This window comes from Lepidochelys olivacea, assembly GCF_965140295.1.
Source record: "Lepidochelys olivacea isolate rLepOli2 genome assembly, chromosome: 3".
Taxonomy (NCBI): Eukaryota; Metazoa; Chordata; order Testudines; family Cheloniidae; genus Lepidochelys; species Lepidochelys olivacea.
Window position 1 is genome coordinate 154653173 of NC_140413.1, and position 26917 is coordinate 154680089.

General features: G+C 41.9%; 1 protein-coding gene across 1 annotated transcript; it reads left to right on the forward strand.

Annotated features, from left to right (window-relative positions):
- Positions 1-43: 43 nt before the first annotated feature.
- SLC4A1AP (solute carrier family 4 member 1 adaptor protein) lies at positions 44-23840 on the forward strand. The gene is made up of 14 exons (XM_084622219.1): positions 44-701; positions 3691-3883; positions 4655-4777; positions 5823-5883; positions 6789-6928; positions 7221-7381; positions 8599-8668; positions 13375-13564; positions 13992-14103; positions 14522-14744; positions 15631-15720; positions 16989-17059; positions 19985-20057; positions 21250-23840. The coding sequence occupies exons 1-14, from the start codon at positions 141-143 to the stop codon at positions 21297-21299; spliced, it is 2118 nt and encodes a 705-aa protein (XP_084478345.1). The 5' UTR covers positions 44-140; the 3' UTR covers positions 21300-23840.
- Positions 23841-26917: the final 3077 nt, after the last annotated feature.

Genomic DNA, 26917 nt, shown 5'->3' on the forward strand with positions numbered 1-26917 from the left:
GGCTTGTTTGGTTCCGGGGCTCTGAGCCCTTGCGGCGCTGAGACGCGGGCGGAACCCGAGCTGCCGTGGAGCAGGTTTCCGGGGGGGGTTGGTGTCGGGGGGGGGACCCGCTCGGCTGGTGGCGGCCGAGCCCAAGAGGGATGGAGCCGGTGGCCGAGGGACCCGACTTCGGGGCCTTCAAGAGACCGGCGCTGCCGCCGGCGGTCCCGCTCCGCGGCAAGGAGGTGGACGCCGCTCCCCGGGACGCCGAGGGGGAAGCAGCGAGTGAGGAGCCGCCGGCGGAGAGCCCGCCCCAGCCCCGGGAGCAGAGCTCGGCCCCGGGCCCCCTCCCCGCCGCGGCCCCGCGGCCCCGCTACCAGGAGCCGCCGTGGGGCACCTGCCCCCCGGCCGAGGCCGGCTACGGCCTGGAGACCCTGAAGGGCGGCGTCATCGTGGGCAGCCTGCGCTTGGAGGGCAGGAGCTGGTTCCTGGTGGGGCGGCTGCCGGGCTGCGCCCTGGCCCTGGAGCACCCGTCCGTGTCGCGGCACCACGCCGTGCTGCAGTACCGCGGCCAGGCCCAGCCCGGCTTCTACGTCTACGACCTGGACAGCACCCACGGCACCTTCCTCAACAAGGCCCGGCTCCCGCCCCGCACCTACTGCCGGGTGCGCGTGGGGCACACGCTGCGCTTCGGGGGCAGCTCCCGCCTCTTCGTGCTGCAGGTGGGTGCGGAGCGGGGGCGCTGAGAGCCATTGACCCAAACGGGTAAATCCTGTATAGGATGGGAACCGCTTCAAGCCAGGGAGTGCAGCGGCGCCTCTAGTTCCAGTCCCTATGGTACGGGGGCGGGCGGGGGTTGTCTGTGAGCTGTAAGCCCCCAAAACTGTCCCCAGGCAACACCAAAAATGCCTCTGAAAGTGGGGCTGCACGCGCAGTGATGCGCAGAGTACAGACTGCGTGCCCAGTTAGCACCGGGATTAATTAACAGCAGCTCTGCTTAAGGGAATAGAGCAAAGTTCCATATGTACCTAAACCTAGGTATGTGGCCTGCAGGGCTCTACCCACCCAAACCATGCCCTTCGGGTCTATGCTGCTATTGTTAGCTCTGTAGCATCCTACTGCCACCCTTGTAGCTGCACACCATCGGACAAGTGTGGATGGAACCCGCCTTTCACTGTAGCGGGTACTCATTCGTATGTTCATTCCTGTGCTCTACATGCTGCCCTGAGTGTACACAGAGTCTGACTCTCACTCTTTGCAGTTACAGCTGTGTCAAACCCATGTGTTCAGAAATCATGAGTTAAAATTCATGACTCTGAAAAAATATTTCAGAGTCTCTTTCTTAGTCTTCTGGCTTCTCAGTATTTAGTGTGCACTTGGGTCACATTTTCAGGCTTGGCTTTGCAACCATGAAGGCAAGAAACTCACTTTTTAAAAAAGTTGAGTCTCTCACGTTCACGTGATTCCAGGAACTGGAGCATTAAGAATGCACTAGACATTGTAAAAACATAAGAATGGCCTTACTGGTTCAGACCAAAGGTCCATCTAGCCCAGTACCCTTTCTTCTGACAGTGGCCAGAGGGAATGAACGGAAAAGGTAATCATCAAGTGATCCATCCCCTGTCACCCATTCCTAGCTTCTGGCAACAGAGGCTAGGGACACCATCTCTGCCCATCCTGGATAATAATCATTGATGAACCTATCCTCCATGAACTTATCTAGTTCTTATTGGAACCTCATTACAGTCTTGGCCTTCACAACATCTTCTGGCAAAGAATTCACAGGTTGACTGTGCATTGTGTGAAGAAATACTTCTTTTTGTTTGTTTAAATCTGCTGCCTATTAATTTCATTTGGTGACCTCTAGTTCTTGTGCATGGGTTCTCAGACTGGGGTTCGTGAGCTGTCAGCCTCCACCCCAAACCCCGCTTTGCATCCAGCATTTTAATGGTGTTATAAATGCCTTTTTATATATTTAAGGGGGGTCACATTCAGAGGCTTGCTATGTGAAGGTGGGTCACGAGTACACAAGTTTGAGAACTACTGTTCTTGTGTTATGAGAAGGAGTAAATAACACTTCCTTAATTACTTTCTCCACCCAAGTCATGATTTTATAGACCTCTATCATATCCCCCTTAGTTGTCTCTCTTCCAAGCTGAAAGTCCTAAGCTTATTAATAGCTCCTCATGTGGTAGCTGGGCCATGCCCCTAATTATTTTTGTTGCCCTTTTCTGAGTCTTTTCTAATTCTAATATCTTTTTTGAGATGGGGTGACCACATCTGCATGCAGTATTCAAGATGTGGGTGTACTAGGGATTTATATAGAGGCAATATAATATTTTCTGTTTTATCTATCCATTTCTTAATGATTCCCAACATTCTGTTCACTTTTTTGACTGCTGTTGCGCATTGACTGGATGCTTTCAGAGAACTATCCAAGATCTCTTTCTTGAGTGGTAACGACTACGTTAGACCCCATCATTTTATATGTATAGTTGGGATTATGTTTTCCAACGTGCATTACTTTTCATTTATCACCTTTCAGTTTCATCTACCATTTTGTTGCCGAGTCACCCAGTTTTGTGAGATCCTTTTGTAGCTCTTCACAGTCTGTTTGGGACTTGAGTAGTTTTGTATTGTCTGCAGATTTTGCCATCTCAGTGTTTACCCCTTGTAAAAGCTATGATAAAGTTGCAAGAATTGGCAACCCTGAAACTGACCAGCTTTCAAACTGACAGCATCCTTTTAAGGACGCTATTTCATGTAGCTTAACTTCCTTATTCAGCAACTTAAGAAAATAGGTTAGAATTGTGGGAAATGGGAAAGAATTTGATTCACCACCTGTAAAAATGCTCTCTAATTGGCTTGGTTGATCATTGACTGGAAAAAAGAATCACCTTCTGAAGTATAATGTACCCGTCACTGCTCAGAAACGGAGCATCAAACTAGATGGAACATTTTTGTTGTTGTTTTGTTTTCTCCAAAGTGACAAGTTAGCTATATGGTCCTGTAGTGTAGATTGCATGAGGAGTGCCTTTGTTGTCTTCGTTGTATGTTTAGTTCTTGCAGCAAGATATGCATCCAATTCTTTCACTGCATATCTTGGAAAGTTGCATTTTTGCAGAAAAGCTTGCATGTGCTGCTTTGGCAAATGCAGACTTTATAAAACTAATCTAAATTAAAAAATCAAATTTAAGAGTTAAAATCTGTTTTTGTTGGGGGGGTTTTTGTATTAAAAGAAAAAGGAACTAAAGCAATCAGTTTCATTTTCTAGTTTAGCAGTATGATATTGCTAGGAGTTAAAACACTAATGCCTAACAGTCCAGGAAAATTTTTATTAAAAGTAGTGATAACAGGCTCTTTTGAGGCTCTCAAAGCGCTTCATAAGCATTAGTTACTCATACTTAAACACACCCTTGTGAATTAAAGGATATATAGGGGTCACCTGTCCTACCATTAAAATGCAGCCACATCTTGAATCGAACACTGCATCTGTAATGCTGCTCGTCTTTAGACAGGAAATTAAATTTACTGTGTCCGGTAGCAGGGGATTTAGGGTTATGGAGTACAATAGGTAAACTGAACTTTTTATTAAAAAAAAAAATGTAAAGAGAGATTGACAGTATCCTAGAATAATTTGCTTTTCTGTTACAAAATGGTATCTTTTCCAGATGCACTCTTTAAAGATATTGTCTGTGTCTTGTGCTGCAGGGACCTGAGGAGGATCAGGAGTCTGAGTCTGAACTAACTGTGACTCAGCTGAAGGCTCTGCACAAGCAGCAACAGGCAAAGCTAGAGAAGACAATGTTAGGCGAGGACTCAGATGAAGATGAACAAGAAGAAAAGGAAGAGAAAAGAAATGAGAGCAGTCAGAGTAATGATATGAGTTGCTCATGGGGAATGGGTAAGAGATATTGTACCCCTGAATGAAGTTGCTAAAATAAGACCTAAAGTCTTTTGAGCAAAAACTAGAGAGATGAAAACTAAGCATTGAATTCCAGCTGCAGTGGTGTATTATTATGAGAGTTTTTCGAAGACAAAAATCATTTCCTTTTTATAAAAAGGATTGCTGGTGTAAGTAAGTTTGTGTGGAAGAGACAGAAGGAGATCTATGCCCAAACAAAAAACACAACTTTAAAGGTCTGACTTCAAACCAAAAAAGGCAAGAAACTAAGAATTGAAGTTTATGCTCTGTCCTTAACTTCTGCTATGTTGTGTATATTATTGCAGCAAATGTAATGTATACAATTGCTGGAGACCACTACACAGTGGAGTTAGCCCTAACTGAATTCTTTGAATGTGTGTGTTTGTTTGGCAGTAAGGTTGGGTTTTCTAATTTTTGTGGTTTAATTCTCAAGAAAACCGACCCTCTCAAGACAGCATATGAGAGCTGACAAAGTGGACCATAATTTTAAATAGCTAAAATTCCAATACTTTAAGTATGTCTTTAAAATGGTAAACTACTATTATATACTTAACCTTACTAGCAAAAGGCAGGTGAATCTGTGAGGGTAACTTATCAAAAGAATGTAAAAGTTAAGCAAAACTTGTTATACAGGGGTTTTTCTGAATTGCGGCTCATATTTTTCACACTGATGAATGCTGAATTTTACTTGCATCTCTTCCCAACCTCCTTTCCTATTTCATCTGCACTTCTGTGCATGCTTTCCTCCAGGGGAAGATGCCGAGGAAGATGAAGTTGAAGAAAATCCTATTGCCATAGAGTTTCAGGAGGAGCAAGAAGCCTTTTATTTGAAGGACCCTAGGAAGGCGCTGCAGGGTTTCTTTGAAAGGGAAGGTATGTGTATTGTGTCTGTCCTTTGTCAGCAGAGCATTTCCCGATAGTGGTGCATGTGGTGATGCCATAAAGTATTTCTTCACACAACGCACAGGCCAAGACTATAACAAGGTTCTAATAAGAACTAGATAAGTTAATGGAGGATAGGTCCATGAATGGCTATTAGCCGGGATGGGTAAGGATGGTGTTCCTAGCTTCTGTTTGCCAGGAGCTGGGAATGGGCGACGGGGGATGGATCACTTGATGATTACCTGTTCTGTTCATTTCCTCTGAAGCACCTGGCATTGGCCACTGTTGGAAGACAGCTACTGGGCTAGATGGACCTTTGTTCTGACCCAGCATGGCTGTTCTTATATTCTGAGTTCAAACTTTGTTCCTGGCTCCCAGGCTGGGAATTGTGTAAGCACCTTGAATCATTCTTGAGTGACACCCCTTCTACAACCAACTCTCAAAAGTAATGTTTAAGGGATCCAGAGGCTTCATAGTTCAGACCAATCTGGTTAGGGGATGGTGGTTATGATATGAGGCTTTATAGGAAAGTATTACAGAGCAGCAAAAACAGAAGGCAGTGACAACTTGACGTCAATTTAAAATCATTGCTGGTAAAGTTTGCAGATGACTCAAATACTGGTGGAGTGTTAAATAATGACAGCTTGCTTCTACAAGGATCTCTATCTATCAGCTTGCTTCTATCTGGATCTCATTGTAAGCTTGGCTCCCTTTAACAGCATATGTTTTAATATAAGAAAATGTAAGGTCACAAACGATGAACCAAGAATACGGGTCGCTCTTAGGATGTGGGGGAGTGTGTTTGGGAAAGTCATGACTCAGAAAAGAACTTAAGGTCACAGTGGGTAACAAAGTGCCCAGGATGTTGTGGTGGCTAAGAGCAAGTCCAATCTGTTGATGTATAAGCAGGGGAGTATCAAGCACAAAAGGGGTTATTTTCCTTTAATCCTCGCTATCATCCCCTACCACAAGTAGTGGTTGCTGCTTTTTACAATGTGGGCAGCTGCATCAACTTTTTTCTTTATTTCCTGTACAGGAGAAGAACTAGAGTATGAATATGATGACCATGGACACAATACCTGGCTCTGCAGGGTTAAGTAGGTATACTATGCGTTGACTTTCTGAAATTAGAGGCTTTCCTTTCAGTTTCACAAGCAGAAGCGGAGAGAGTCATTTGTTTGATTGGTACATCTGCAGCTGAGACCAAAATGAGATTAGGCTTAAGCATTGAAATTGAAATAGAAGGATGATGGGTGGATCATTACCTAGTTTAGTGTCTGTACTCTTTCCCTAAGTCTTTCTTGCTTACCTATTTTCCATCCCCCAGGAACATCAAATTGTGACAACTCTTTCAATTGTCCCTGCTGTGAGAAACACAACAATTTTGAAATATTATGCGAGGAAGAATTTAGCTAGCAGTATCTCACAAACTAATGGAGATAGAAATTCATGCTTTATAGTATTTGAAATCTGATTCCCTTCTTTCAGATGGTATAAAACAGTGGTTTCTAGTTTCAGAGGCTCTTCAGAGAGGCCACTAACATCATGTTGGTGTTGATGAGGGGAAAGCAAGATTGTAATTGGAATGGTGTGACATTTAAGGTCTGATAGCTTATGACCAAATAGAATAGCTTGGAATGGCTTATACCATTTTGACAATCTCTGCTCCAGTATGGCATAATGTTAATTTCTAGTATTGGTAATTTACAGGACAGGAGTGTTTAAAAGTACTTTGGGGCCTAAATTAGTTCCTTTGGCTTGTCTGTGCTGTTTTGCTATGGCCTGGGATTGGATGTAGGAAGTCCTGTTCCTCAGGCTAGTTAAAGATTTGCCTGAAAGTTTTTTGGAAACTAACTGGTTTGACTAATGTTGTAAAAAATTGTAACATGAAAATATTTACTGAAAAAGAGAATAGCGTGGGATGGAAAGAGTGATGTCCAACATAAAGAACGTAGGAGTCTAGTAGTGTCTCAGAGCTGTTCTGTAACTCTGAATTGAATAGGTTGCCTGTGGATGATGCATCAGGGAAGCAGCTGGTGGCAGAGGCTATCCATTCAGGAAAGAAAAAGGAAGCAATGATACAGTGCGCGCTGGAAGCTTGCCGAATACTGGATGCTAGAGGTGTGCTGCGGCAAGAGGCAGGTCGGTAACTGGTCACGTTCTTTGGTAGCTATTTAGAAGATGCTCTCTGAGGGGCGGCTTCTAGTTGCCGAGAAAGCTTGAGCCTGCTGCATATGCCTAGAGTTGATTTAAACAATCTTGCGTTCTCCAGTCTATGTGTTACATATCTCGTCAATTATGTGGTACTAACTAGACTAGGTAGGCTTAAATCAACGATGTAGATGACTAGCTTCAAACTGTTCTCTTTTTCAAGAGCTTTTAACTTTTTCGCTTCCTTGCCTTCCCCTCTCCCCCCCCCCCCCACCCTTCTCAGTATCCCGGAAAAGGAAAGCAAAGAACTGGGAAGAGGAGGACTTTTATGACAGTGATGATGACACCTTCCTTGACCGAACTGGGGTTGTTGAAAAGAAACGACTGAACAGAATGAAAAAAGCTGGGAAAATAGAAGAGAAGCCGGAGACTTTTGATTCACTGGTAAGAAGAACGTCAGGTTATCAGCCAGACAGGGCATTGTTAGCTTCAGGCTATAATCAGTCTTGCATACACTGTTGCTGGAAAGAAAGATCAAAGTGATTTTAAATTGCTCTGTGTTAGACAGTGCTTTGATACCATCTCAGGCCTGTAATTACCAATTGATCAGCCTGGAGTGGAGTCAGTAGGGCTCCGTGTCTATAGAGCAAGAGACTTGGAGGGTTGAAGATTGGTGTTGGCGTATGCATGGAACCTTTTGACTCCAGCACAGGATGGAAGTGCCAGAAAAGCTGCTGCTACCAGCACTTCAGTAGCATGTGGGCACTTAGCTGGTGGTCCCAGTCTAACTGAGTGAACACAGAAACTGCCACCACTTTTGGTACAACTTAACTTCTACTAGCAGCCTCAGCAGAAAGGAGGAGGACTGATTGTACGTGGAGAACAAGTCTTCTCATCATAGAACAGCGCCTGCTTAAGGTTGAGGTGTGTAGGGAAGGCAGTACTACGGAAGTTTGCTCTGCTGCTGTCTCTGCTGTGCCTGCTCTGTGGATAGAGGACTTCAGTCCCCAGGCCAGTCAGTCATCTGACATGAGCCCTAAATTCTCACACACAAACTAGGGGAGGCAAGAGGAATTTGCAACTTCATTGATCAGAGCTGTGAAAATAATAATAAATTCAGCTCATGAGTTACCAGAAAGTAGTGCACACTCTATTCTAGGGAAATGTACTATAATTGTGCTTGCCTGTGCAGTTTTTCTTCTGCTTGACAGGACAGGGCAGAGAGGTGGGTGAATTGAGTATCAGAACAAAGACACAAACAGTTTCAGGCCATCACAAAATAATTTCCAAGTGTCGAAAGTGCACGTGGTACCTCCCAAAACAAGATGATCTGGTCCCTGCTTCAAAGACCATACAAAGTGGATTGAACCTGGCTTGACAAGTTAGGGTCATACTCAGACAAGGAGGGTGAGAAGGAAGGACAAGGGTGACGACAATATAACATGGTTACCCAGGCATGTGCACATCTTGATGCTTCAGGAGGAAAATGAGATGAGAAATGGTTTAGGAGCAGAGTCAGTCCTTTGAGCCAGTAACCTCCTGGCCAAAGATCAGCAGTGTAAAGACAGGATAATGTGTAGAATATTGGTTTTAAGAATAACTTATTTTAAAAATAACATCTTTAAAATGAAAATGTTTTTTAATTGTGTGGCTCTTCGTAGGTTGCAAAGTTAAATGCAGCTGAAAAAGAACTTTCTGAGATAACAGAGAAGCTGAAGGTTTCAGGGAAAGGTAAGGCACCAAGTATCCCTGATTGAAGAGCTTTAGGGAGCGCTGTGGAGGAGAGGGCAGAGTATGTGTATATATGTCTTACATATAGTTGCTAAATGAAAATGGAGGAGTGGAATCTAGAAGCAGGCATACTTACAGGTCATTTTGCTCACTATTGTTTCACACCAGTCCCAAAGAGAGTACCTAATCTAGTACACAGGATCAGACAGTAGACAATATAGATGTAGTTCCCTGCATTTGTTGTTAATGAGTATCTTAACGGTACATAACCTCTCGGGTAAGGGGAGGAGGGTGTACTAGCTAGATGAGTTTAACAAGGTAAACTAGTGCTCATCGGTGTTAACCATGTTTGTGACACCAATCCTATTTGAAGAGAATTCTTCCACAAGCTACAAATCCTTTTGCAGGAAACAAAAGACCAAAGGATTCTGAAATTGCAGATGGTCTCTATTCAGGTCATCTTTGTCACTGCAGATGTAAAAGTTTAAAGCAAAGAAAAACTGAAAAGTGCACAGTGAAAGTACTTGAAGTTTAGGACCCTGTGTTCGTCTGGTGAATTTGCAACTTGCTGCCACATGAGGTCAGAGTTTGGGTTCCAGCCTTGCTCTTCTGGGGTGGGTCTGTGTAGTGTAGGGGAAAGCTACTGTCAGGTGAGATGGTCATATTCCACAACTCAAGTCAGGCCTAACCTTCCTCAAAGAGAGGAGCACTATAAGGCAAAGCTTTTGAGACTCTGTGAGGAATAGGTTAGGGGATCCTAGAGAACTTTAACCAATCCCCTCATCCCCTGCAAGCATATCTGGAAACAAAAGGTTCTGTCTTCAGGGTTCCTTGTGGAATGACCCCTGAATATAGGTGTATGTAAATACATTAAATTTGTCTGCCAATAATGTGCTCTTGCATTTCATAGAGGTAGTTAAAAGGATGCTGTCACTCAAAAATCCTACCTCCATCTGCAAATTTTATACCTTCTTTTATTTTAGTAACTGCTATGTTTACTAGAATGAAAGATCAGACGGGAAAGCATATTTTTGTCTTTTTTTCAGATTTACTTTGTACATTAGACGGCACTTGTTGAATAGTCTGTTACACTGCTTCCTAATGGTTAGTTGCATCACTCTCATGAGATGCAGTTGGGAGGGAGAAAATTATACTCTTCCACAGGCTCTGCAAGCAAGTATTTATTGTTAGCAACAACAGAAGGTGAAGAGGCAGCAGGCAGGTGCATTCCCAAGGACATTTTGTGTCATTGCTCTTGGACCCACTCAAAAGACCCTGATAATGCAGCAAGGAAATGCAAACTCTCCTCCCCTCTTTTTTATCAAAAGGGAATTTAAAAAAAAAAAATCTTTAGTGAACAGCCTTTAAATTGTAAGCTGAATTTAAAAAAAATTCAAATTGACTGTCTCTTTAAACAAAACAAATATTGGGCACATAAAAAGTCCACTAGAAAAAGTTGAGACAAAATGTACTTGTAGGCTATGTGTAATGTGGCCAGGTGTTATCTGGGGGAAATGTACTTAGTTGTTTGTTTATACATTTTTCTACCAGAAATAGTTTGTATAAACAAAGGATGGGTCTTCCTTGTGTGAGTAAGATTTCTCTGAGAATTGTAGAGTCTTCCAGGTGGTAATATATTTCAACTTATGGTAGCTATACTTTTATGTCTGCATGATATGGTCCGCTATTTCATTTTGGTAAACCAACCCAATACCAGTGCCAGTTTGGATCAACAATTTTGTTTCTGGTCATTTGTCCAGGACCATTGCTTGGAAAATCTATCTGAACCTGAAAGCATTTAGTACTGTTAATTCCAGCGTGTCATGACTCACTGAGGTGGACATGAATCCTTTATAGCCCTGGAACACTGGGAATGCCAGCATTTATTGCTAGACCTGTCAGACTGCGAGGTATCAGACCTTACTTTGAAACAATACTGGGGCTACTTTGGTACCTCAGTTTAACAATGCTTTCCTGACATTGGGCCAGGATAGACTATAACTAGTCTTAGATCACTGGCCAGTCTATTTTAATCCTTGTATTGGCTGCATGTCTTTTTTTCTTTGCAATTTAAATTGGTAGCTCACATTAACCATAGGTGCTGGCCTACAGCTTCCGAGAGCACTTACACTAACAATAGGTGATTTTTATCATTGTATTGGTAGTCTGTCAATACTAAGGTTGTGAAACCTTATCAAGCTTTGGCTTTCTCTGAGTCATTACATGTCTGGCCTCTAAGGGCAGCACTCCAGAAAGATGGACGAGTGAGTGACAGGCTGAATTACTGTACCTCTTACCCAGCACTTGTAGAAATTAAGTGGTTGTCAGAGCGACATCAATAGAGGTTTACAGATTGCTTTGTAAACTCATTTTGAACTACCTACTGATGGGGAAGCTTGATAACGCTCTCATACTTCAGTGCAGCTGAATGAAAATCAAATACACAGAGATTTTCACTTTTATTTTTTGTTAGCGATGATAATGTTCTTCACGGACAAGCTGATAGTGAAGTAAATGGCCCTAGAGCTTTTGTCCATATAACATAAAATACAATATCCATGATTAATCCTGCTCCTAGTGATGACTAATTTTCATCTCCCCAGCAATTTTCTGTGCGATTGCAGATACCACATCCTAAGAAAAAGACTGAACTGCATTCCATAGCCTGAGCTTGGGAAATCTGGTCCCTCAAGCAGCAGGGGGGTAGAGATTCCCTTTGTGATGCTGAGGTAATAGATCCTGCTGTGCATTTGCTCATCAGAGGACAGACTGGTTTGTCCAAAGCTGTATTTACCTGGGACACGGCTGTCCTCTGTAGCTGCCACCCACTGCTGAAACTTCCACATCCACTTACGCGTTGCGGAGTCTCTATTTTGAAATGGTGGCAGCACTTTAGGCAGAGACAACTAATCCATTCTGCACTGGGGCAGGGTTGTAGGTATCGATTTTCTGGGCTGGTCCGTTGTGCCCAACTTCAGGCCCAATCCTGTGAGGTGCTGAGCATCTAATTCCCATTGATTTCTTCAAGGTTTTTCCCAGGTCAGGATCTTTTTGAGTCTAGAGCATGCATGTCTATTCACCGGCTTACTTCAAAGTTCAGATACTTAATCTGGTGGTATGCTAAACATCTCTCTAAGAATGCATCATACAGTGCAGAATGTGTGTAAGTTTAGTAGTAAAAGTGCTGTGTGTGTGTATATCTATATACACACCTTTAATTCAAGGTTATTTTGTAGGCATCCTTATGCACATAAGGGTGAATACTGACATACAGTATCTCTATCTTTTAAAAGGTTCAAACAGTCAGTTCGTGGGTAGCTTTTGTCCTGATTCACACTCAGTGTAAAGTAATTATATTTGAGAGAAATAGACTTAATGAGAGCTACTTTGGCTGGACTACTTACAATACGTTTTTATTAACATTGATATATCATCTGCCTAAGGGACATTAGGGCACATAGCATACCAAGTAATAATAATTCCTTGCATCCTATTAACTAAGTGATCTTTGAGTAATTACTGTTACATGCTGCTACAGCTTTTGTGTGTGTGTTAAACTTGAAACTATATTTTGTTCTATATCAGAAATACCCAGTTTATGAACTGAGGCCTTTTAAAAATGTTTGCATAACTAGAAGAAATGCTTAATAGTTCCTTACAATCACTTTCAAAAATATACTAATCACAAAAAATTTAAACAAAGCCAAAAAAAAAATCATCTTTAATTACATTCAACCAATTCTGATTTATAATTAAGGCTGAGTTAATTAGGACTGAAAGTTAAAAATACTTCGGCCTGGCTTATAATTAGGACAGATATTTAAAAATTTGCAAATTACATAATTGCGTACAGACACACGTACATATCTACATGCATACATAATCATACAGTTACAAAGATTTAAGTTTGCCTGAATTTTAGCATAGCATATAATAGTAAAAATGAGGCAGAAGTTCTTACCGAACAGCAAGGGCTCAGAAATTCTGACAACACAGAATTAGTTCTCTTCATTGTCTGCCTCTGACATAACTCAAAGGTTGCAAATCCTGTAGCATTGTCAAAATCCAAGAAAAGAACTTTTCTGATCCTTGTTAAGTCATGGGTTAGCAAGAAAAACCTGAGGCTCTAAAGCCTCATGAACCAAAATTTGAGATGCAAAAGAAACAACTTTGTTATTACATATATGGGAGGAATCAGCAATGTCTGCAAAGAGATGGACTCTCTCACCTTTGGGAGGCAAAAATCCATTCCTTTATTTTCCCTAATATAAATCAGCCTTCCCAGTTAGAAAACATTGCCAAAGTAACAGTATGTAAGGCTGTCTGAACAGGAGTCACAGATGAAGTATTTTTTATAGTAAGATAGGAAATACTTACAGACTTCAAGGGGGTGATTACTTGAGTTAACATTCACAAATTCAGAAGTGGGTTTACACAGACTAAAATGGGTAGAATCAAATTCATCCTTTAGAGAACTCCATTGAATTCTTTCCCAGGGACAAATTTGGCCCATCATTTAGCTGAATGGTGAGAGTTTTGCACAGAGGGTGGTGTATTAACTATTTATCTGTCTTGGGTACTTATATTGCCCCATGACACACTTTGCAATCTTTAAAGGTTAAATTTGGTGGGTATGAGACTCATCTTTTTTTCTATTTCCCCCGCCTCCCCCGCTACCTTGTATATTTTGCAATCCTCTTGCCCAGCCCAATCCCAGCCGGCTTCTCAGGATTCCTTGGATGAGTTCATGACTGAAATAAAATCAGGCTGCTCCTTAGACAGCGTAATGAGGAAGAAGCTTCGCTTGCGGTCCTTTGAATTGAGGCAAGAACAGCAGAGACTGAAAGGGTTAATAAAGATTGTTAAACCTGCAGAGCTGCCGGAGTTGAAGCCACAGTGAGTCTACATCAATAATCATTGTATATTGTCCATATGAAATTGTGCTATCCTGGCAAGTGAAATGCTGCCAAAATGTAGAAAGAGCAAAATATACAATGGGTACCACCTCCTGTGGTACATCTGAAATGTCACTTTGGCATGTCAGTGTGCCACTGACCCATAGCCATGTCAAAGGCATGCTGCAGAGAGATGCAGCAACAGTGGAGTTAAAGCAGTAAGATCAACACCTGCTTGCACACACAGTGGTGTTTCTTAATAACATGTCTTGCAGAAGCATCACACAGCACAGGTTTGAGTTCTTGTTTCATAGCATCACCTTTGTTCCGCAAATGTTTCTGTTCTTAAATAGAAGAGATTGATGCTTAGGTATTTACTGTAGACTGTGCATTTGCTAATCACTTTTCTTTGTATCTAATTTTGTTAGGACTGGGAGTCATGGTATGGAAATGGAGAACAAGCCTAAAAAGCTAACACTGCCTCTCTTTGGTGCAATGAAAGGGGGAAGAAAATTCAAACTGAAAACTGGAAACCTAGGGGTAAGTTGGATGAAGAGGCTGGTTTTCAGGTATTTGTTGCTTTCGTTTCCTTAGGTCGTTGGCTTTCCCTTCACTTTCTTTTCTATTCTTCTTGGCCTTTTCGTTAAATTCAGATGCATTATTGGTTTAATTCCCAATAGGACTATCCAAAAAACTATGACCTGCTTTTCTGGGGACAATGACTGTATCTCTTCTTCTTTTTCACCTGCACTGATACCTTTCCTTAGGACAAAATAGCTCGTCATCCATTTGGCACTTCTTTCCTAGTTCTTCCTATGTGTGGAACACACATGCTTTGTCCTGTCTTCTCTGTCTGTGGCCGTTCTGTATCAACCTGTCTATATATCTCAGGGTTTTTTATAGCACTCGTCATCAGATTACCTAAACACTGCTACATCAGTTTGCTTTTACGCCACAGAAGTTGCCTCTCAGACGTCCAGTTATCCCTGAAAGCTTGTTAAAAATGAAAGATAATGGGCCTGAAGTGGAGGAAGAAGAAGAGGATGAAGATAAGGAGCAGGAAATCAAAGCAGCAAATATCAGGACACAAAAAGCAGAGATGAAAATGGCAGGAGAAGAAGCAGAACAAGAGACTAGTCTTCCTGCCAGTTCTCCTAGCAAGAATGTGGAACCCACCCATGGTAAACAGTGACTGCTTTTTCCCTTTTCCCTGCATTAGGTTATGAGAGTATAAACTACTGGATTTTTCAGAGTTGCCCAAAGCTCTGGAGGTTTGTTTCACAGATGTTCATGTGACATTTTGCAGATTTCCTTTTCACAGCTTTGTGCCTATGAGTTCAGCATTCTGGGCACAAACAGATCCAGGAACCGAAGAGTTTCACCTGGTTTTGTATTAAAGCTCTGCACAACAGCAAATTTCCCATAGTTTTGGGATTAAAAAAAAGACAAGAAAAGAAATCTTTCTGTATTGTGACGGGCTATATTGATAAACCAGTGTGTGCAGCACTTGAGTGTCTTACAGTAACAAACTAGAACATGACATTGTTGTAAAGGAACATAATTAAAAAGAAAACAGATTTCAGAGTAAGAATACATTTGAAGGTTTATAAACTGAAGAGGTAAAATATTTTAAAAGTCATAATGGCAGGATCTTGACACTGTGTCTGTGACACTGTATATACAAATTCAAACCCTTTTGCATTCACCAACTCTGTGCATGTGAAAACTCAGCCATAACATTGCAGTAAGTTATTTTGTTCCCTCATATCTGCAACTCTACGTCCTTGCTTTAATGTATGGTATCATGTGCGATATGGCCAAGTTGTTAGTTTAAACTGGCTCTGTAGGTTAATTAAACTCCCTTCCCAATGTTGCATTGAAATAGTCTTTCTATGTTTAAACTCTTTAGGTGTTTAGAGAGAATTGTCCCTTTATTTGAATGTCAGTGCTGAAATGAATGCAGCTAAGTTTACTCGAGTATATTGTGTTTCAGTGATACTAGTGCTCTACTTCTTAGGATGCCTGATGATAAGTGTATTCTGTTGACTTTTTGGCTGTTTTCCCCAGAGATTGGTTTTCAGTCTCAGCCCATCAGCAATCGGTTAAAGACACCAGATAATGAATATCAGGTGGACCTATCACAAGAGAAGTCTCAAGGTGAGCAATGCAATGTGGGGCTCAGCAATTGTGCAGGAGATTATGGACTTAAAAATGTATTCAAAGGAGCTATTGTCTGTGCAAATTAGCAAAAGGAAACCGCATTGTCTAGTTTCTGAAGCAGGGAACTAGGAATCTAGGGGGTGTAAGGGCTATTTTCAACTCTGCCACAGTCTAAATATGTGACATCTGGGCAAGTCACTTCATCTCTGTATTTCAATTCTCCTCGCCCCTCCAAATCTGTAAGGCGCTTTGAGTTCCTTGGATGAAAGACACTATATAAATACAACGTTATTTTAATGCAGTAGCGTGACAGCAGGATCTTGTGAGGAAGAACCAAGTACAAAAAATGATGCACCCTTTTTCTCCTCCTTGTCTTGTCTTAAGAGTTGGTCAGAGGGGAAGTGCATGTGAAGATCTGTGCCAATACAAATCTCAAGTACCATATGGCAGTAGCATGCACTGTGAGCTGACCAAATGTCACCGTGCATTTTACAAAAGTCCATCTGATCCTCAAGATCAAAGCCTGACTTGGCATGCAAAACATTTGGAAGAGATCTGTATGAATTCTTTTACTCTGCTCTCCCACCTGACAGTCTATGGCAGCCTAAGATTCCTCAGGGAGACTGTCCTCTTCTCTTATAGGGGTGAATTTTGATGTCTGATGAGATTGAGATCTTGAGTCACTTAGGTTAAATGGCAGGAGAGTCAAGGCTATTCATCTTACATGATCCCTCACTATTCTGTTCCACTAACTGATATTCCTGTACCCAGAGAAGTGGCATTTTCGTATGTTGGTTCCATGTATTTCCTAAAGTAGCTTTCGGTCTTCATGGCCCAGAGTACAGACCCTTGATGGCCGAAGTCCAGGGCACTTTCATGCTCCAGCTTCAGTATTATATCCTCTTGTAATCTGCAGGGAGAAAATTGTTTGACTATTAAAATTTATCATTATAGTAACTGCAGATAGAAAAGACCTATTAGATCCTAACCCCTTACAGGTGGATATATGGAGTGCCAGATAGAGGATCGAATACGTTACATTTAAGTGACAACTGTAGTTTGTTTAATCTCAATAAATTTATAACAGTAGGATCCTGTTCAACAGATAAAAGAACTGAATTTTGGTTCAACAAGGTTAATGTACCATTTCCTTTGACAGGTCTGTTTTTAAGGGGGCCTTTTGTAAACTTATTTCTGATAGAGCTGCTGGTTTGTGATGTAGGAGCAATACCGTGTGCTATAAAACAGATCTTGTTTCTTCCCAGCGTCTGAGAGCGCGTGCAGGACATTTGAAGAGAGCCCCAAGAAAAAGACGAAAGTTTATGGCCCAAGCAGGGTAAGTAAGGGTACCTGACGCTCTCTCACTCATAGGAAGACAGTCCTTGCCCCAAGAAGTCAACAGTCTAATTTAAAAGATTCCCTCTGAGCGAAATGGGCTGGTGACGTGGTTGGAGTACAGCTTTGTGACAGTGATGTCTCTTCCATGGTGTGTGAGACTAGTCTTCTAATACACTACTGCTGCAGCAGGCATAGAGAGCTATTACAAGTCACCGAGGAGCGTGCCTGCTGAGAAGCTATGATCTAGCATTTCAGGATTGACAGAGCTCCGTAAAAGCTACAGTCAAAATAGACCACCAGTCCATTCATCAAAGCTTCCTTTCCAGTTTGTGCTGTGTCACAGTGATGTGATCTCTCATTTGCTTGTATGTGCTCCAACTTGCCATAAAAATTGGCGTGCTCCAAGGCCCAGTCCTGTGTCTGCAGAGCTTTCTTGTGGATTAGCGTGGGATGTTGCACTCACTGGCTTACACAGCAAAGGTCTTAGTCTGGAAAACTGATACTGTTGGACAAAAACCTGGGGGCCACCTCTGTAGTCCACGTGTCTTGCCTTTAATATAACTTCATCCTTTTGGGAGTTGTGGAAAGGGGCCATTGTTAGTGCTGTGGAATTTATTGTAACTGGGAGACAAGGTGTAAGTGGCCTCCAGTGCATTCACAAGGAGGATAGAGTTGTTTCTAGGATAAAAATCTGTAAGGGATATGAACCCTCCATGTTTTGGGGCATAAAGATAACCACTTCTGCTGGGGGTTAGAAAGAACCTTTTCCTGGGGGCATATTGCTGCATAATTTAGCATCATGGGGGCTTGTACCTTTCTCTAAACCATCTGGTACTGACCATTGTGGGAGACTGGGTACTGGACTAGATGGTCTACAAGTTTATCCAGTGTGGCAATTTCTACGCAGCACATTCTGGTTGTAGGTTTTGTAATTGATAGAATGCTATGCAAATACACTGCATCATGTAGCAAAGAGATGTACTGCCCATCAGTCACTAGCAGGATCCGCTAATCCAAAATAATACTTCCATTGGCATTAATTGATTCCGTTGTTAGCAATCCCAGCAAAGAGGCCAAGGACTGAATGGGAACATCCTTCAGAGGAGGTCCCTCCTTAGCTAGGTTGAAGCATATTAGTGAGGGAAGTGTCAATACATTTGCACTGCTACAATCCATGCTGTACCCCTTCTGTGGATAACTAGAAGGTTCCAGTCTCCAGGGCTGTCAGACCCAGCACCTCTAACCAGCACTAATTCACTCCAAGCATTCTAATGTTATAGTATTCTCATAATATTAAATACCTTAGGTTATCTTCACATTCCCATTACAAATCACTTTTTTGCACATGCGATCTTCTGCACACACTCTCCTTTTGGTTGATATTTTCCATAGTGGGTTTCAGCCCAAAGGTAGCATTTTTTTTAAAGTTTGAGGAAAAAATCTTTTTATGCACTTCTGAGTCATGCAAAACTGGAAAAAGTCTTTTCTCCTTCTGAAAAGATTTTGACTTTTTTGTGCGCACAAGAATAAAGAGAGCTGAATTTTACATGGTGACACTTTCCAGGAGGCTAGATCTTCCAGAGGGCTCTAATCCAGGTTAATTTTAGAAAATTAAACAGATTTGACGGACTGAAACATTGCTTTGATCATGCTGATAGATCTGTATTAAGGTTTTATGTAATAACCAGTACATAAATTCAATGCTTAGTAAATATAGACTCATAGACTTTAAGGTCAGAAGGGACCATCATGATCATCTAGTCTGACCTGCACACTGCAGGCCCTCACCCACCACTCCTCTAATAGACCCCTAACCTCTGGCTGAGTTATTGAAGCAGTGTATGCTCTGTGTAGATTTAAAGACTTAAATATAGGTGGGTTGGGTTTTTTTGTTTTGTTTTTCAGTGTTTCACTATGGAGTTGTTAGATTTTGACTACATAATTGTGGAAGTAAAAAATGAAAGCAGTTAAAAGATTACTGCTTCAGCCCTAAATTTTCAACCTGACTTTCACTTGCTATCTCCATATTTAGGCCTCGATGAAAATAGCCTGATTTTTGAGGAGCACTTAGCAGTCACAAATGCCACTGAAATTAATGGGAGCTAGAAGCATATATCTCCTTGGAAAATGAGGCCACTCTTATTTTAACAGCTTAACTTCAGGCATTCAAGTTTGAAACTGTTGGCCTTAATATGATTTTTATTTTTTTCCCAGTGTGAATTGTGCTCCTAAATCACTTAAATACTCTTAAGTCTCACCTTCCCCTTTTTCCTTTAAACAGGGACATTCATTGTAAAATTGACATCAATGTAACATTAAGCTTACAAATTTAAACCCTCGAGAGTCAGCAAATACAAAAATTAACATTTTCATTGTAACCTCTATTTGCATACACCATGGACACAATCCTGTGTTTTGCATTATCTGTAATGCTGTCAAGTGCAACAAACAGTTCTGCCCTCGTTAGTACACTCAACTCCTACTGACTTCATTGGGAATTTCATGGCTATATCGGAGGGTGGAGTTGTCCTTCAGTCTATGCTCTGAGGCCTGGTCTATGCTGGGCGGGTGGGGATCGATCTAAATTATGCAACTTCAGCTATGTGAATAACATATCTGAAGTCGATTTACTGAGATCTACTTATCGCGATGTCTTCACTGTGGTCAGTTGACAGCTGACGCTCCCCCGCTGCCCGTCGATGCCGAGGGTAATGTAGACACGCCCTGACAGACCGGCTCTGTTACCAGCCCACTGCACTCCTGTTGTTTCCTCATTGACCTTTCACAGCAGGGAAACTGCTTCCACCTCTCGGTAGCTTTTTTTTTTTTTTCAGCTTAAAACTGACTATTTGAAACACTTGGGAACTTTATGCTAGGAATGCTGTATCTTTAAAAATGTCTGCTCAATTTTTATTTTTTGCAGCTCCAGCAAGCGCTTTCCTCCTCGCAGTACCCAGAAGATGACCCAGACTACTGTGTGTGGATGCCTCCTGCAGGTACCAAGCAATTTCCTCTAACTTCTTACTCCAATAAATCAGGAATCCATTTGCAAAATAGTCCTGAGGTCCCTGAAGTGTGGCCCAAAAAAAAAATCAACCAGTATGGATATTTCACACATACACCCATCCCAAATACCACATGTAACAACCATGTACTTTTCACACTGCTATATGTGCTACTATTAGTTCCTGCAGTTCTATATTCGCTTCATTACGCCAAGTATGGTGGTGGTTTTATTATTTGAAAGGAAGATCAAAGCCTATGAGGTTTTGAGCAGCCTCAACTTTCGCTGAAGTCATTGGAACATTCCGCAACCTGTGGGATTGGTCCTCTAAAACTTTTGTGAGGACTTTTTGGCCAAAACTTTGAAACACAAATCTTCCTACAACTCGTATCACATGTTTTGGAGAGACAAGCCTTATTAACTTATTGTGGCAGAGATATGGAATGACTTTTAATAGGGGCACAAATCCAATTTGTGTGGAGGGTGAAAGGTAAAGATTAACTTTTCTAATTAACCTTCAAATCGTTTTGATTTAACCTTCTGTGGTTATTTTTAATGATGCAATGAATTTTCAATTATACTTTTTTAATGAGAGCATGGCTTATGCATATAGCTTTTCATATTAAGTGCATAGATTAGATTTCATATGGTTTCATGGTAGTCTTTCTCAAAATTACAGATAATTAGGGGTTTAAAACATTGCTGGGCCTCACAGGGGGGAGGAGACGGGGAAGGAACTTCAGTGAGGAGAGCTCTATCCCAGAGCTAAGTGAACAGAAGGACTGCACTCCATTAGCACTAGTAAAAACTAGAGCAAAATTCCTGGCTCAGCTGACCAGAAGAGGGGCTGAACTGGGTGTGTCTAGCCAGCTTCCTTTTTTGAGGGAGCTCTCTTTTCCTGTCTCCAGCTGTTAATGGGCAGATTTGTCTCCTGTCTGAGCTGGCATAATGGAGGAACCAAATAAACAGGAAAGATATTATGTAGTCTTGTAAAGGCATATAACTCCCAGCTGTCAGGAATTTATGTATCAAAAGGAGATTAGTATTGTAGTATCCATTGTGTGGGTTGGTATACTTTTTTTTCTGCCTGTCGAATGTATGCTCTGTGCAGACAGTTTCATTCTTTGCTCTGAGTTGATCTTGGAAGAGAAAATATATATATATTTTTGTCTCTTGTCAATCAGGTCAAAGCGGTGATGGCAAGACTCATCTGAATGAAAAATATGGCTATTAAGCTTCACAGGCCCCAGGCAGGGGCTCTGAGGTCTAAGGGACCGTGCTACTTTGGACAGCTTCCTGCACAGAGTTGAGTGAGGGGTGAAAGAGTTAGCTTCTCAGATGTTGTTGAAGACTGAATGGCATCAGCACCAATTCAGACAGTTATCTCAAGCATTGAATTTGTTCTTTGTTTTTAAAACACTTCTAAGGATTCCTGAGCCTTGCACATAAATTTTTCCACCTCTTCCTTCTGCAGTTGGCCTGGTCGTTGTATTCAGCATAGGAATGTTAGACTTGTAAGGACTTTATGTTTATAAGCTTGATGAGGTGATACCAGGCTGGTTTTATCCAATAAAAATGAGAACACTAGTGTTTTTGCCTCCAAATTATACTTAAAATGACATTTTATTTCAAAGAAAATACATTTTTAACCCCCTCTTTCTCCCCCCCGCCCCCCCAAAAAAATCCTTTTTAACTTTTGGAACTCAAGCATTTCTGCACTGAATAGTGCAAGAAAACCAGAGCATGAAATTGGCTGGAAACACTGAGAGAAACGCAATAATTAGAGGCATGGAAAAACTCTCATATGAAGACAAGCAATCCAAATATTTTCAATTTGTCTTTCAAAAGAGACAAATTTGAGGGGACATGATGATAAAAGCCCCCAAAATAGCGAATGCTCTAGAAAAGGGAGATAGGAGTTTCTGTTTTCCTTGTGTTATAACACAAGAACATTGGGACATTTGATGAATTTGAAAAATGATACATTCAAAATTGATAAAAGATAATTCTCTCAGTGCATAATTAGACTGTGGAACTCATTGCCACAGAATGTTGTTGGAGCCAAGAACTTAGTGAGGACTAAAGAGGGATTTGACCTTTCTATGGATAACAAGAATATCCAGAACTATAAAAATTCATGCTGAAAAAGAGTATTGGAAAGAATCTAATACCTCATTTATCTATAATATGAAACCTGCGGCTTAAAATAATTCCAAATGTTAAGAGATTAGGAAGAGACCTTGATGGGAGCAGATTACCCTCCATCCGCCTACTATGCAGTTTCTTGCACCTTCTTCTAAAGCAGTGGTGGGCAACCTGTGGCCCAGGAACCGGCGTCTGGGAACCCGGCAAACCACAGCCACCGGGAGCTGCGAGGGCCGTGCCTGCAGATTGTCATCAGCAAAATGTCTCACGGCCCACAATCTGATTACCCTGATGGGCCACAAGTGCCCACCACTGTTCTAAAGCATTGATGCTGGCCACTGTCAAGAGACAAGATATTGGATTAAATTGACCATAGGTCTGAGGCAGTCCAACATTTCCTATGTAAAGTAGCTCTATAAAATGCTACGGTAGTGGTTGTATTATACATAAGGAAATTCTTCTTTTAAAAATATGAATTTTATCCTGACCATGTCTCTTCACCTTCCTCTTTCATCAGACGTGTTTCTAGGATGGTCATAATAGTTCAGGCTTTTCTATCTTTTCAGCATTGTGTGTTTGGGCAGATGCCTTTTGTATTCCCCTGTTCAAGCCCCCGCTTGGTTGAAAGTATTTCTCCCTAGTAACCAAAGTCCACTCACATCAATGTCCTCTTACCAGTTCTTTTAAAATCATAATTAAAGAGAAAATACCTGCAGATGGAGCTAGTGAAGCACAAACCATGCTGTGTCAAGGTCTCTTCCATCTATGAGCTGTATTATGTCCAATTCCTTTCCTCTGGACCTCTGAAGTGTTCCCTTCATAATTAACTCTCTCTCCCCCCCTGCTCCCATAAAGCTGAAAATTCACCCACACTTACGCCACTGGCTTTAAATCAAACCCTGGTGTAGAAGAGTGATTTCACACCCGCCCATTCAGTCGCCCAGCTGTTGAGACGGGTCTTTGTTTCTGCAGTAAGCTACAGCATCCACACACTTGTTCTCGCTGCTTGTGCCAACATGTGGTCAGGATACAGTGCTTTCTCCAGCATTCAAGGACCAATTGTCTAAAGCTGCCATTTCCCGTGCAGAGGAAATGATTATTGTATTCTCTGCCACGTTTACCTCATTATCGTAATTACTTTCCCTTGCTACAAACCTTCCTTTTATGTATTCACCTGATAAATACATTTTAATTTATAAGGCATATCCAAAGCCCTTTAAGCACTTAATATCTGGCCAGCTGCCTTCAGAATATTTTGGTTTGGAGCTCTGTGTGTGAAGCAGTTGGTTTGATAATTTGCATAACACATTCTGCTGTTTCACGTCAAACAATTATACATTTAATATAGTTATATAAATGCCATAGGTTTTTACAAGCTTTTACATTCTGATTTAAGTGTGACATTTAGCATTAGATGCTCTCAGCATCATGATAGAAATTAAGTGCAATGAAATGTCAAAGCTCTCTTTTTCTGATACCCCAGTGTGTGTGCCTATATGTATATACATGTGTATGTATACTTTCCAACATGAATATATTGCATTGTTTCTGGGTTCTGATGACCTGTTAAACCTAGGTTCAGTCTCATATTTTCACTAGACATACTCAATAAAAATGCAGCCTAATTGTAGTTCAGCGGACTAGTCTTTCACTTGGAGACTGGCTTCAAATCTAGTCTTTGATCGCAAGTGAAAATAAGATTGTTCTCCCAAACTATCATACACTTTGACTCACTCTGGCACACAACTGCTCACGAATGTCCTAGACTAGAATAGTGGAACTGCAGGTCACAACTGATCTGCACTGGCAGAACTGTATGGAGGGAGCCTGAGACTTCAGCAGTTGTGAAATTCCAGATCAGGAGAAATGTGCATAGTGCTTATATGCACTAATCTGACTAGCCCCTCACTTTCATAGGTATCAGGTTCACACTCCTAGAGACAGGTGTAACCCTTAACGGTATAGGGGGTGTTATTGATATTATTGTATAAATATAGTACAGATGGTTTCTGAAGAGAGAACATTGCTTGTGTGAGCTGTCTTTATTACATCTTTATGTAGAGGGAAGATAGTCTTGCCTTTACCCTGCAGTATAAGGGTGGGTACCCTCTAGGCACTCTAATTGAAAATAGCTTCTCCTGATTTCCTTTGACTCTGCATCCCATGCTCCCTACCAACTCCAGTCTACACAGAGCACTGCTACTAGCTTCCTCTCCCTGATCTTCCCTATCACACCACCACTCCCTTGTCTTTAGATCAAGTTCAAGCTTCTCATCCCTCTGAGGCACAGCACAATTTTATCTTACCAGTATCTTTGTGCTCACTTCCTCCTGCAGTTTAAACTCCTGAGGTTTCCTACAAACCACTCCTATACCCTTCTCCTGCTTCCCCTTTGCATATTCTTTTCATATCACCCCTTTTCTTTTAGTATATCCTCCCCTTCACTCAAATTATCTTCGGAATGCACTTTCACAAAGCCTTTCATCAGTGATCCTTCAAAGATGCCCACCCTACTTTGTGATGGTGACCTATCAGCTGATCTATAGTGTCTGTCTGGTTTAGGGCCTGGTCCTGGAGCTAATTCTGTGTGGGAAGAGCTCTGCAGCTGCCTGGAGTCAGTTGCAGGACTGGAGTCTCAGTGCAAGCTCCTTATAGGAGGGGCCATGTCTGCCTTTGTACAGAGCTGTGCACGCTGCTCTATAAATAAAATTGTAGTAATGTGAAGTGAAACAATACAAGAAACTATGGTGATCTACTAGCGAAATATTTCCCTTTTAGAACGGCCGTGCATCTGTTCTGTTTTGGAAGCAGCAGCATATTGTCCATGGGAATTTCCTCAGAAAGTAGTTGGCAGTGCTATAAGCCCATGATAGGAAGTGAGTGATGTTTCTCTGATGTCAGAACAAAACGGTACTATAAATCTGTAAGTCGTGTAACTTGCTTATCAACCTTTTTATCCCCTTACCATAAATAACCTTCCCAACAGTCTTTAAGAAACATCAACCAAGGCAGATTCATAACAGCAAGCCAATAACACCCTAGCAGCTCTTAACAGGCTATTGTATGTAATTCTTCTAGGGTCTGTGTTGAAATGCTGATTTATTTTCCAGTGTTGAAAGCACAGCTGTAAGCCCCGCAGACCATTTTGTTCTTGCTTCTAAAGCAGCTCCCTTAGCTTCAGGTGTTTCTCACCACAAAGCGGATACAGCCGTTTTCTTTCTAAAAATTAGTGCACTGCCTGCAAACTCTGTTTTCTGGCTTCTGTTTTTGAGAAGCAGTCACACAAGGAAATGTACTGTGATGTGTTGATGGTTGATAAGCTGCAGTATCTCTTCTGTCTCTCTAATCATTCAGATAAGTGGTAAGTGTGAGCCAGTGGCTTAAGCTCAGGCCTGGGTATTAGTAACTCCTATATTCTGAACTTGACTCCTATTCGCTCTCTGACTTCAGGCACGGGAGTCAAGATCAGAATGCAGGCATTTTGAATGCCTAGTTAATGGGAGTTTTGCCACTGATGTCCAGGGGTCAAAGTTCCATCTGTTAAGTCTCTCAACATCTCTACAAGAAGTTACTTATCTCCATTTTAATCACTGCACCTCTATTTCCCCATCTGTTGTAAAAGGGAGATAATTAACTTATCTCAGAGACGTTAAGAAACTAAGGCTATGTCTACGCTACAGTTTGTGTCGGAATAACTTCTGTCACTCTGGAGGGGTGAATAAATCACACGCGCGCACGCGCGCACACACTCACACACACACACCCCCGAGTGACATAAGATACATGGACATAAGTACCGGTGTGCACAGCACTATGTTGGCAGGAGAGCTTCTCTGCTGACAGAGCTGCTTCTGCTAGCAGGGGCTGGAGTAATTAAGCCAATGGGAGAAGCTTTCTCCCATCAGCTTAGAGCAGCTTCAGTAGAGAACTTACAGTGGTGCAGCTGCATTGGTGTAGCTGCGCTGCTGTAAACTCTCTAGGGTACCCATGTTCTTATCGGGTGAAATCTTGACCCCTGTGACATCCATGACAAAACTCCCCTTAACTTCAATGGGGCCATGATTTCATCTTATGCTTGGAAAGTGCTTTAGCATCCTCTGCTGAAAGGTGTTATGTAAAATGTATTATTAGAGCAGCAGAGGAGGGTAAGTATGGTTGAAGGGCAAATGGATCTCTGTTGCCTAGAAGGAGGAGGAGTGTGAACAGCAGCTGATGCTACTGTCAGAAACCAGTACTGAGGATTGGGATGAGATCATAAAAAGGAAGCCGTATGAGGACCACTGTGGCAGCTGGAGAGCATGGAGATGCTGGGAAGGATAGAGCAAGAAAGAAGAGAAACCTGAATGCATTATTATTATTTAGAGGTCTGAAGTCAAAGGATGAGTAGGAGGCCTAGCACCTTGTGGTCACACCTAAAATCTGCATATATAGTTAGAAGTGATATGAACACCCATGAAAATAGGGAACTAATCCAATGAGAGCTAAAGCATTTACTTAGACAAATGCAAGTTGGGCCACTTAAGGGAAGACATATGCAGGCTAGCAAAGGGGGAGCAGATGGGTGAAAAGCAGAACTTGGAAAGCAGTGACGGGCTAGTGGTGGACAGCAAATGGGTTGGGTGACACATTCTAAGGTTCAATGCAGACCAGTGAGAGACCATATCGCCGCCTGCCCTGTAACCCTGGGTGCCTTAAATGCTCTGCTGC